Genomic DNA, 13,259 nt, shown 5'->3' with positions numbered 1-13,259 from the left:
ATAAGCAATAAATTCCCCATTAGTCAGAATAGTATAATATTAACCTCCATTATTTAGAGTGGTTACTTGCAATCCATTAATGCTTTTAATTTTTACAGCATACAGAATTATTCCCATCCCCCTACACATCTTTCATCCTTCCACCAGTTGGATGTTGATTTTCTGTAAACACAGTGATTGTTTGTTTAATCTTCCTAACTTATGTTAAAACATTTAGATTACTCTTCATCATGATCTTCCTAGTAAATCGTGTCCATCTGGATCGTTATATATATATAACGTTCTTTTGGGTGGATAGAAATGCTTTAATCTTTCACAAACATAGTGTGATAGTGTTTTTAAATGATGGGCTATTATATATTTCTATCTGCTACAACATTCAGCAAAACAAAAGATAATTGCCAGATGATATTAATACTGTACATTTATATTTACGGAGCAGTATATGAAAGTAAACTACGGATTGGTTGAATGTTTTTGTGAGAAGATTTATTCAGGTATTTGTTATTTTAGAAACAATTGTTCCTGAATTGATTACCCTTCGACATAAACCAATGGGGAAAAGCCTAATTAAAATTCTCTAAGAATAGACTTTATAGTGTAAATTAAAATGGTCCCTGAATTTAGAGTTCTTGTGTGGTATAGGTATCAAACTTCTTGACTTTTTGTCAGCATTTTAAATGCAAGTGTGTTAATGAATAAAAGATCAAAGTGTGCTTGAAAAAAAACCTTACTGTAAGAACAAATAAAGGCTATTTGTTTAATTTTTTGTTGTTGTTGACCATCTTAATCTGGGAGTAGCTTTGTCCTTACTGCTTGGTGGCCCTCCATCAGAAATAAGTGGAGGGAGGAAAGGCAAGACCCTCCCTCCCTTGCTGATGGATAGTTTTCATTTCCAGAGGGACTGAGGAGTATGATTTAAGGCTCACACAGTATAATTGGCTTGTTAAACTACACTGAGAACTGTCCGTTCGCAGTAATTCCATGTATGTCTTTTTCACATGCATATTCGATACCAGCTCACAGATATTTGAATATAAAGGTGCTGACTCTCCTCTGGGTGGATGTATGTGATGTTCTTTACACTTGCGCAGAACAAGTGGGAAACGATACCATCCTGACCTTTAGCCACGAACTTTCACTATGTGCTGTGTATGTGCAGGGTGTGTGGCAATGAAGAACTGGGTTCCAAGTACACCATGAATTTAATCACATTTTATAAATCCTTTGTTAATTAGGATGTCATCTTAACACTCCAAGAAAAGCTTTCCATCAAGTGTATTGAACACTTTTCACTGATGCTGGAGCAGAGGGTTGAAGGATCTGGAACAAAACTCCTTTTGCTACATGAACAGGAGACCCTAACTCAGGTTTGTGTAATGATATGTGAAAACAGATATTAATGAGGCTGGTTATTCAGTAAATTATCTATCCTTTTAATTACTTAAGTGAGTTAATTGCAAGATTTATTGTTCGATATGGTGAATTAAATACTTAGTAGCAGTACATAGATGTGGTTGTAAGAATCAGGTCCTCACAGAATGATCGTTTTCCTGTTATATAGGCATCATATTTCATTAGTTCATTGGGCCATTAAAAAGTATTAAAAAGTTCATTAAAGATCATACTTAAAGCTAGGAAATATTTATTGAAGCCTTTTTCGTATTTTATGTGGCACACCAAATAAACATTGTGAACAGGTAGAAAATCCATTATAGCAATTCTTAAACCATAGTCTGTCAAAATTCCTTACAAAATGTATTCTGGTCTTTGATTCTTATCTGATTATACGAATGTGTGCCTGGATAACAGGAAATAATACTCTTTCTGATGAAGCCATGTTTGGCTTGTTTACACAGTAAGACATTATATCACTTCTCTGATGATGAGTTGTGATCCGGAAAATGTTTATTGTGACTTTCTTCCTTAGATCAGGGAGGAGAATTAAGCTGCTGAAAGGCCAGCTCTGACTAGAGTTAAGTCACTTTACTCTTCCCAGCAGAGGACCCTGATTTTAGCTGCCTATCATTATGCCAAAATGTTTAGCTTGAAATTTTCCATGATGTATCTGTATTACGGGATGGTGTTACTATTTTTTACATTTCATGTAAATTTTCCAAAGTGAAAAAATGAATTCTTAGATGAGATGGAGAACAATAATTTTATTTAAATGTCAGAATTCGTTTGATCGTCTAACTAGAGTGCATGTAACAGTATGAAGGAACTTAGTTTATCAGCTAACAGTCTTTCTAGCATTTTCCAGCTTTTGAACGTTTGACTTTGCCATCTTAACATTCTTTTCTTGTTCTTCTAAACTATGCAGTGTATGTACAACATTGAGAAGTACTCAATACTGGTTCTCCTGGCCTAGCTCTCTCTCTTTGAAGTAATTGGTAAAATTCCCATTGAAATCAAAAGTATCAGAATAAGCTAACACAGATAACTTTTGAAATCCCATCCTGAGCTTTTGTTTATGCATACAGAGTATGCCTAGATACTTAGGGAGGAGGACAAAAACAATGTGGGATAAACGTGCATTTTGAAAATTGTGGGTGCAAGACAGTCACTTCATTCAAGATTTTAAAACATATAGTTTCATCAGTTAGACATTGATTATAAAGTACACTAACTCTCTTACCTACATTAGTCTAATAAAATAAACTGCGTAAACTATATTAGTTCTGAAGGTTTCTTCCTGGAAGTTTCTGTACAATCAGCAATACTTTAATTTGCTATTACAACGTTGCTGCTGACCATGACTTAGATAGTGTTATTGGATTGCTGCCGTTTCATCCAATTATTCCTTAGCTATGTGGCAGTCCCGTGTGAATATACCCAGATTATTGTATTTTATTTTTAACAAAGATTTTTGCTGACCAACACGAAAAGAAGTCTTTTTCATTCCTTAAAGCATTGGGAGAGGTTTGCATTGTTCAGAAATCTAGGAGCAAATATCTTAATCCAGAATAACCCAGGAAAACTGAGAAGACAAAATTTCTCACAAATTATCTAATGGATTAATATAGTCAAGAGAAAGTGAGAATAACAGCTGCCAACCTATACTTCACCTGCATTGTCACTTAGTCTGAGAAATAAAATGTGACCTCTCCCCAAAAACCTTATCTCCTTTCTAGCTTATGAGAATCCTGATCCTGCTAAAGTATACCTCATTTGTTGGATTGTTTTCATTAAGATCTGTGTCATCTGTCCTTTTGTCCTGGTTTTGCGTAAGTGAATTCCATTGCTTGGAGAATGGGTTGAGTTCAGCAGCCATGGCTATATAAGTCTTAAATTCTTTCCAAAAGATTATGTCTATGATGTTTTCATGTGTAATACTTAATAAAGCTCTGTTGGATAGAATTGTTTTCCTTGTCTTCAAGTGGCTCTGGAGCAGGGCCAGAAAGTTTAAAAGTACAGATTGTGTTGCAGTATGGCCAAGCTCTGATGTGATTACTGTACTGTCTTAGGTGACCCAGAGGCCAAGCTCCCATAAGATGAGATGTCTTTTCAGGATTAGCTTTGTCCCAAAGGATCCCATTGATCTTTTAAGAAGAGATCCAGTTGCTTTTGAATATCTTTATGTACAGGTGAGTGAAAGTGGTAGCATAAAGGCTAGTAAAAAGATGGTTGTGGTAAGTGTATATATAGATTTATATCTTCATGTAGAAAAATGTGGCTGCAGTAAGTCCTGATTTTTGTTTCTGCTGCATAAAATTTGTGGAACGTGCAGATCTTTATTATCTAGAGTTCCCTTCCTTCCATAGCAATGCTTTGAGATCTTTCTAAAATATATTTGGCTTGCAAAGACACTAAAGCCAATATAATTGCTAATACTTATTTCTGATACTGTAACATCAGGCAGAAACGATGTCTTAAGAGGAACTTCCGGTAAAATGGATGAAAAAGCTGGTGTAAGAGCAAGGTAATTCTCCTTTTCCTGGGTGTCTGACCAGGCAGAATCCTGCTATCCTGGATCCAGATACCCTAATACCCTCCCAACAGTCACTGTGGAAGAGGATTACTGTTCTCCCCAGGAAGGATGGAGAGAGAGAGCTCAGATCAAAATGTTTGTGCCTTCTGCCCTTCAGCAGAAGTCCTTGTGTTCTTGTGTTCCTCAGACGTATCCTTCTCCTGTGAGCATCTGTCATCTCTGAGATGAGCCATCTCTGAGGCTTAACTTCAGCATGGTACTGCTGTTTGGGGTTTGGGGTTATTCTTCATGCAATGTCCCTTTAAAAAATGGATTCTAATATATTTTTAGTGAAAGATTTTTGAACTTGATGCTCCCTCTGCTGGTTCTTTGGCAGAGCTGTAACGATGTGGTTCAGGAAAGATTTGGACCAGAACTGAAATACGACATTGCCCTGCGGTTGGCTGCATTACAGATGTATATTGCAACTGTGACCACCAAGCAAACTCAGAAAATCTCCCTCAAATATATAGAGTAAGTTGAGAGTAAAGTATATTCTTTAAAAGTGAAGCATTAGGAGTAACTTACAGATTCTCTAAGGCAGGTTGCTTAGTATGTCTACATGTATGCACCAACTTTAGGTTCCTTTTTTCTCACTGGAAGTGATCCAGGTGTGTTAAGAGCTGTAAGTATGGGCTATATGTCTACCTTTGGCCATCTGTTTAGGTGCATGAAGTAGCCTGTAAGTGTAAATAAGATTAACCCACTTGCTTTCAAGAATGTAATAGTCAGATCTAAGTTTAAATGGTCTGAGTCCTAGAGTTTTAGTACAGAGATGGTTATAGTATGAATCAGATGATTTCCTGGTTTAGAAGACCGCAGGGTCTTAGATTCCTTATCAAAGAAGATTTCTTAGATATAGAAAAATCCAGTAATCACCTGTTTTTTATTTTCCGTATAATTTTCTGGAAGAGCCTAAAAAGCAAATGTAGGTAGCCAGAAAGGGAAAGAAAATTTCCAAAATGAAACTGTGTATATCGCCTTAGATTAAAAAAAAAAAAAAAACTTCTTCATTGTAACTTAGTGCTTAATTTGATTGCAGAATGGAAATAATAACTTCAAACACTCAGTCTTATAGTTTACCCACCTTACTGAGGATTATGTTATATTGTTTTCTACTAATGAATCAGCAGAAATAATTACTTATTAGTGAAGAGTCAGTCTTCTATAAAAAGGCATGCTTAAAGCAGAACCAGTTTGAGTTAAAAGGTGGGGACTAGTTGCGTTTGAGGAGCAAAATGAAATGCAAGGGATGAAGACCATGTTTGGCTGGTTTGCTTGTTCTGAGAAGCTAGAAAATTAAATGAAGTCTGACATTATGTTGTTAAATCTTCTGTATTTTTAATTTTATAATGGTAGTTGCGTATGTAATGATTAAGTGGTGATTAACAATAAAGCCTAGATTTTAAACATGCAAACTTTAAACTTCTGTTATGAGTGATAAGATTGTGAGAGGAGAGAAATCATTTATTCGTATTTTAAAGCATCTTGCTCATAACTAATGTATAGTTTGAGTATGGAAAATATTGCATTATTGCAACACCCTGGCCTTCATGAGCTCTCCCTGTGCTTTCAGGAGTTCATTCACTCAGCATCACGGCCACCATAGTCTTTAGATAAATAATCATCAGAGGAATGTGGAATTAAATATATGCCTTTTATTGCAGAAAAGAATGGGGATTAGAGACTTTTCTTCCATCTGCTGTGCTGCAAAGCATGAAAGAAAAGAACATAAAGAAAGCACTTTCACACCTTGTCAAAGCAAATCAAAACCTAGTTCCTCCGGGTAAAAAGGTATTACATTTGCATCTTAATGGAAAATATGTTTTAAAGACCAGAGAGGGTGGTATGCATGGGAAACATTTAAAATTAGTCCTTTGAAAAAACACTTAGCCATTATATTTTCAGAGAATGTAGATAACTCAAATTTGGTGCTCACTACGACATAGCCAAGAACAATTAAAATAATTAATTACACCCCAACAAAACCATCTTACCTAGAGAATGACAGAAAACTGGTTATTAACACTCTGTGTATGACAAAGTTGTATTTTTTTTTAATTCATTTATTGCTTCCTATTGATGGGAGACTTGTTAGGAAAGTTATTGTTCTCTCTCTGATGCTCTGATCTGAGCAACATGGGCCTAACATGAATGCTGTTTTTCAGGATTGTTTTCTCTTATGTTGTAGATAGAGACCTTTTGCTGGCCAAGATCTAACTGGATAGATGATGTTCCTTACAATAATTGACCTTCCTTGTTGTTGTAAAATGCTTTTCTTAGCACTAAGCTTTCACTTCAGCTGGAAAAAAATGTAGGAGATGACAGTGTCTCTGAGAACTAGCCTTAGTTACATGCGTACATCTGAGCCTAGTTTTAGGCACCATCATAAATTGCTTTATGCAAGCCATCTAGACTCTCTTTGCAGTCAGTGAAAAGAAATAGGCACTCTGAGGGAGCAATTCATCCCATCCCACGTTAGGCACCAAAAATAGGTCAGATGACTTGTGTCCTAGAAATGCCTGGGTTTTTTTTCCTTTGGCTATTAAAAGAACCTGGAGTGACTAGTTGAGATATAAAATGAGCTGAATCCTGCTCCATGCCACTTTCTTTCTGAATGGCAAACCCCTCAAAATACATAATGCCCAATCTAAGGTTCACTGTGATCAGCAGAAAACCTGCTTGGAGTTGGTGAGTTTCCGATCACTTCTGCCTGGGAGCGTAAATCTCTGTGTTTAGGGAAGAAAGTCCACCGTTTTGACCCAAACGGCTCTTGTCTCCTGTACTGCTGAAGCTAAAGCTAAATAATGTCGATTACTTACTGTTTATCCTGGCAGTATAAGTTTGATTTGATTTTGGAAACCATCACTGCTGCAGGATTCTCATTGATGCCAGCGGCCTACATTATCAATTCTTGGTTAGAACAGACATTACAGCGATCCCTTCCTGCAGCACACTGTTGTTTTTGTTTTATTCTTTTTGATTTGAGCTTTTGAAATACTTTGTGTGCCTACTTGCCTTTTTAGCAGGTAGGCCTCAGAAACAAAGCATCTGGTCTCATCGTTATCTTCTGTTTCACTTGTCGGTATTAATCTGGGAACCGATTTCCTTCAACAGTCTTGTTTCCCTTCACATGAAGGGAAGCCTGTCAGTCTTAGGATTCTCCCTTTTTTACAGTCCCTATGTATTTCTATGCCAGTTGAACAGCTACTGAAGGGGTAGGCACAGGCATTCACAGTAGGCTCCCTGCTTTGCGTTCCTTTCCTCCTTGGACTCTAGAAGGCCTAAATTTAGGGGCTCTTAAAATGCTGTTCAAGACCAAATAAATTTCTGGACTGGAATTCTAGTGGCTGGAGAGAGAATAGCAAATGAGATGAGCCTGTTTTATCAAATCTTTTAGAAGTCAACATTTAAAGGTTTAGACCAGCGAGGGACAAGTTTTACGTCCCAATTGTTTGGGTGAAATGAGCTGTTTGTTTGTTTCCATTCAATCTAATAAAATATTTTGCAGGTCTTTCTTTTTAAGAAGGTGATTTAAACTAGGAGGAGAAAAAGGAGATAAATTGTGGCATGTATTGCATGATATGGTCTTATGTATACGTATACTGTATTTGGCTTTCAGATTTATTCCCTATTAAGTATGGCAGAAGAGTTTTATTTAGAGAAATGAAAAATGCAGTAACGAGGTGGAATAATATGCCATGTGCCACGAGTACCTAGCAAAATGAAATACATATAGCTGACATGCAATTTCATTGTTCTCTTTTCCTGTATTGGTACACAAAATGTTAAAGAAATGGTGGTAATTATGAATGGAAAGCTGCTGTCTATCCTTGAATTCCCTCAATGAACAGATGTTTAATCTGAGTAGTTTAACATTTTCCATTCATTGGAGCAGTTATCGTGTTCTTGCAGTGCCTTGACGCAGCCCATACTGAAGTCCTGAGCGCATTTTAACTAAGCAAATAAGATTTTAATTTTAAGAATGAAACTGTTTCTCCTCATCTGGAACTCAAGCATCTAATGATTTAGTCTCAGACTCTGAAGAGCTCTTATTGCAGTCCATTCACTTTAGACTTCATAAATATATTTTCCTTATGAATTCAGTAATGTGTTGGTTTCCTCCACTGCATCTTACCCCTGCTTCTCTTTCCTCAGCTATCCGCTCTGCAAGCCAAGGTGCATTATCTCAAGTTCCTCAGTGATCTACGATTATATGGAGGACGTGTTTTCAAGGCAACATTAGTGGTAATATTTCACTTGAAATATTTTCACTGTTCTCTTGCTTATTTTCTCTAAATGCCTTTCTGCAAAAGCTAGACCATGACATTTTCTTTAGAAGTTCGAGTTCCATTCATACATTGAAAAAATAGTTGCTAAATTGAACTAGATCATTTCCTTTTTCTTTTCATCTTGAAGATAAGATCCCTGGTACAATTTGTATTTTGCCTGCGGATGTGGAGATAAGTAGCATCTATTCCCAAATACTGCTGTCCAATTAACTATAAAATACTAAAATTATTAATCTGGGAAACTCTTGATGACAAAGATTTTCCTTTAACAGAAGCAGCCTCCATACGTCCATCCATTCATCTATCTAAAAACTACAGTGCAGCCACTATCCAAGAGCAGATTCCTTTACTTTCTGTATTTAATTATGTATGCTCTTGTATATTTGATTCTCTTAGAAAAAATGTAATAATCTTGAATGTAGAAATATCATCCAAATGAAGCCTCATGAAAATGAAGGAAGGCAGTGGCAATTGTTCCTATGCAGTGCCTGTCATGTTTCTTACTTTTGTTTTTTCTTTTTATGCGAAAGCAGGGAGAAAAGCGTTCAGAAGTGACTTTATTAGTAGGGCCACGATATGGAATCAGCCATGTGATAAACACGAAAACAAACCTGGTGGCTCTCTTAGCAGACTTTAGCCACGTAAACAGGATTGAGATGTTTACAGAAGACGAAAGCAGTGTTAGAGTTGAACTGCATGTCTTAGATGTAAAAGTAAGTTTGGTGTTGATTCATATTGATATAATGTCAAAGACAAAGTAACATTTTTTTCTCTTTTATTGGAGTATATGATCAAACTGTACTAACTTTTCCAAAGATTTTAATGCCAGTGATACTCTAGAGCTGTATTTTTAGCTCTTTTTTGGTCTGAGTGCATACAGAGTATTCCTTAGGCATTTGAGAGGCCTGTGGTATACAAGACTGGTGCTGTACAGGACTTGTATTCTGTTTCTGATTTTTCTGTTGGCTGACCCTGGGCAACTAGCTTTGCTGTTGTGTTCCTTGATGTCCATGGTGGTAAGAGGTGATGATGAGACTGACCTCCTTTTGAAGATATTTGAGCTATGTAATAAACTATATTATTACTATTAGAGAATTGACAGCTACATGAGACTGGTAACACTGCAAGCAACCACATAGTAGTTAACAAAGTAATAACCTATGAAAAGGCAATTTTTTTTCTTAGTCCCTAAAACTCCAGTTAAGTTCTTTACCTTACATGATGTATTCATGGACTTTCTCCTTCTGGCTATAAGCAGTTAATTTCTCTTGACTCCTACCTAACTCTTTGTCTCTGTGGTATCTTGTGGCAGTGAGTGAAGTTTTGTTTATCAGAGCGTCCTAGTTGTTCTTGGTGTGCTTCCTGTTGTGTCCTGTAGCCTTAAGCGAAAGGTTTTATAGACTACCTAGAGAATTAATCCTGATAATTAGAGATTGAAGGAAGATGTCTCATTATACTTGAAACTGCTAAAATAAATACAGCCTAACTGTTCTATTTGCTTAAACAAATACATATAAAATCTAAACAAGGATTATTTACTAAGCTTTTGCTTTGAATGCTTTAACTTTGTTGACCTAGAACTGTTTGCTTGTATTTAAGTTAATGAAAAATACCTGTGCAAATTAATCTAGATGCTCTTTGACAGCAATTTAAGGAAAATTTACAAGCTAGTAAACAGTGCATCTCTGTCACCTTCCTTAACAACAATAACATCTGAGGAGCAACTGTAGACCTACTACTGTGCTAAGCTCATAGCCCTCTTGAGAGGAAGCTGAATTTTGTCCCCTTTTTACTGATGGAGAAAGTAATATAGAAATTAAATATTTCCCATCTGCTTGTATGTTGAATGCAGTATTATGTGCTACACTATTTTATATTACAGAATCACAGAATGGTTTAGGTTGGAAGGGACCTCTGGAGATCATCTAGTCCAACCTCCCTGCTCAAGCAGGGTCCTCTAGAGCATATTGCCCAGGATCACATCCAGACAGCTTTTGAATATCTCCAGGAAAGGAGACTCCACAGCCTCCCTGGGCAACCTGTGCCAGTGCTCTGTCAACCCTCACAGGAAAGAAGTTTGTCCTCATGTTCAGATGGAACTTCCTGTGGTTCAGTTTGTGCCCGTTGCCTCTTGTCCTGTTGCTGGGCACCACGGAGAAGTGATGGGCCCCATCCTCTTGACACCCTCCCTGTAGATACTTGTACACATTGATCAGATCACCTCTCAGTCTTCTCTTCTCCAGGCTCAACAGGCCCAGCTCTCTCAGCCTTTATTCAGAGAGATGCTCCAGCCCCTCCGCTGTGAATCTCTCTCCAATAGTGCCATGTCTCTCTTGGAGCCCACAACTGGACACAGTACTCCAGGTGAGGCCTCACCAGGGCTGAGTAGAGGAGGAGGACCACCTCCCTCCACCTTCTGGCAACACTCGGCCTCATGCACCCCAGGATACTGCTGGCCTTCTTTGGCCACAGGGGCACATTGCTGCCTCCTAGCTTAACTTGTTGTCCACCAGCACTCCCAGGTCCTTCTCTGCAGAGCTGCTTTCCAGCAGGTCAGACCCCAGCCTGTCCTCATGCCTGGGGTTATTCCTGCCCAGGTGCAGGACCCTGCACTCGCCTTTGTGGAACTTCAGGAGGTTTCTCTCTGCCCAACTCTCCAATCTGTCCAGCTCCCTCGGAAGGGCAGCACAGCCCCCTGGTGTGTCAGCCCCTCCCCCCAGTTTAGTAGCATCAGCAAACTTGCTGAGGAGAGTGCACTCTGTCCCTTCCTCCAGGTCATCAGTGAATACGCTGAACAAGACTGGACCCAGCACTGACCCCCGGGGGACACCGCTAGCTACAGGCCTCCAACTAGACTCCGCACCACTGACCACAACCCTCTGAGCTCGGCCATCCAGCCAGTTCTCAACCCACCTCACCGTCCACTCATCCAACCCACACTTCCTGAGTTTACCCACGAGGATGTGATGGGAGACAGTGTCGAAAGCCTGGCTGAAGTCCAGGCAGACAACATCCACTGCTCTCCCCTCATCTACCCAGCCAGTCATTCCATCCTAGAAGGCTGTCAGATTGGTCAAGCATGATTTGCCTTTGGTGAATCCATGCTGACTACTCCTGACATGTCCTCCATGTGCTTAGTGATGATCTTCAGGATGAGCTGTTCCATGACCTTTCCAGGGAGGGAGATAAGACTAACCGACCTGTAGTTCCCTGGCGCCTCCTTCTGGCCCTTTTGGAAGACTGGGGTGACATTGGCTTTCTTCCAGTCCTCAGGCACCTCTTCTGATCTCCAGGACCTTTCCAAGATGATGGAGAGTGGCCTAGCGATGACATCCCCCAGCTCCCTCAGCACTCGTGGGTGCATCCCATTGGGGCCCATGGATTTGTGGATGTCAAGTTTGGACAAATGATCTCTAACCTGATTCTCCTCAACCAAGGGAGAGTCTTCCTTTCTGCAGCCTTCCTCTCTTGTCCCCAGCCTCTGGAATTCCTGAGCACTGGCCTTAGCAGTGAAGACTGAAGCAAAGAAGGTGTTCAGTAACTCTGCCTTCTCTATATCCTTCGTCACCAGGGCACCCGCCCCATTCAGCAGCGGGCCCACGTTTTCCCTAGGCTTCCTTTTGCTGTTGATGTATTGGAGGAACCCCTTCTTGTTGTCCTTGACATCCCTTGCCAGATTTAATTCCAACTGGGCCTTAGCCTTCCTTGTCGCATCCCTGCACACTCTGACAATGTCCCATTGTTATTACCATAATATTATTACCATGACATTATCTTTTTTCATAATATTATTACTATCTTATTGCAGACCATATATATTCCTTGTCTTTCAACATATGCAATCTTAAACCCAGAGAGATTGGCCTAACATTAAAGTCGCAGGAACAGGAGGATGGGGATGGAATTCGATAAAAAAAAGGGAACAAGTAGGGAATATCACTGTTTTCTTTGGAGAAAATGTGGGCACACACAGGTAGTTATTCTCAAGCAGATGAAACTTTTACCCCCTGGCTTACCCTAAGGTACAAAGTTTGCACTTCCAGATTCTGAATATGTCAATACAGATCTGTTTCTTAATGAATAAATAGGAATCATAAGTCACTAAGTACTGCAAGGTATGTTTAGTCTACTTTAGAAGCACTTTAAAATCCTTGAAACTGAAGGTCTTCAGAAACATAAATTGTTTTTCTCTTTTATTTTTGATTCTTTTCAAAGCCTTCTCAAGCATACATCACTTTGGAGAAGCAGCCAACAAAGGTTTAACTGTCACAGGACTCTTCAGCAGATGAACAGTAGTTCACAGCACTGTTTTGAGCAATCTATGATTTCTGAGGATATCATCTGTTTCTTTTAATCTTTGCATAAAATTTGAGATCAACATAGCATTTCAAATGTTAGTTTTTAGTAGTTCCTTGAAAGAACAAAGATCGATTAACCCATTATAGATTTAATAATTTATGTTAATTTTTATATCTATAGTTGAATGGTGTGAAAAAAAATGTATTACGTTAAGCCTTAAACTGTGCTGGCACGAAGTACTTAAAGAAAGAATAATGTATAGAATTTTCCCCTGTTGCTGAAAACTGCTCTTAAAGCTTTCAGAATATTTTGGCCTAAGATCCTGTAGCAGAAGCAACTGAAACATGACCAGACCTATTGTTGGTTTGCTAGTAAACTACAATCTTAAATTATTCTTTTATCACCATTGGCATCCGTTGCCTTTTCACTACTAAGAAGCTGAATTAGATGGAGAGCCATCGCTGTTCCATGTTATACTCCCTCTGGAAGAAATTGTGCAAGTACCCTGCATCTGGCTTGTGACAGTGGTCTCTAGGATAACTTGTAGCAGATGTCCACATGGCAATGAGTCGCTACAATTTGTGTGGGCAATAAAACAGGTTGTCTATGGTGTAAATTCTATCTATGTATCATGGTAAGGACTTTGCAATTTTTATTAGTGAGGAATTGTAGAGGCTAGCCATCTTAAGATGTATTTG

General features: G+C 38.7%; 1 protein-coding gene across 3 annotated transcripts in view; it reads left to right on the top strand.

Moving 5' to 3' along the window:
- Window positions 1-13,259, top strand: part of FRMPD4 (FERM and PDZ domain containing 4) — a 321,689-nt gene that overhangs the window by 300,468 nt on the left and 7,962 nt on the right. For 2 of the 3 annotated variants that reach the window (XM_068920586.1, XM_068920605.1), the window contains exons 8-13: window positions 1,239-1,370; window positions 3,468-3,587; window positions 4,308-4,444; window positions 5,638-5,764; window positions 8,129-8,218; window positions 8,793-8,975. In XM_068920586.1, coding sequence (XP_068776687.1) covers window positions 1,239-1,370; window positions 3,468-3,587; window positions 4,308-4,444; window positions 5,638-5,764; window positions 8,129-8,218; window positions 8,793-8,975 — 789 coding nt within the window. The remainder of the gene's footprint in view (window positions 1-1,238; window positions 1,371-3,467; window positions 3,588-4,307; window positions 4,445-5,637; window positions 5,765-8,128; window positions 8,219-8,792; window positions 8,976-13,259) is intronic. The other variant, XM_068920597.1, reaches the window with a different exon arrangement.

The sequence above is a fragment of the Struthio camelus genome, chromosome 1, assembly GCF_040807025.1.
Source record: "Struthio camelus isolate bStrCam1 chromosome 1, bStrCam1.hap1, whole genome shotgun sequence".
Classification (NCBI taxonomy): Eukaryota; Metazoa; Chordata; class Aves; order Struthioniformes; family Struthionidae; genus Struthio; species Struthio camelus.
The sequence above is the reverse complement of the archived record's forward strand: the minus strand, read 5'-3'. Positions and strand labels throughout refer to the sequence as shown.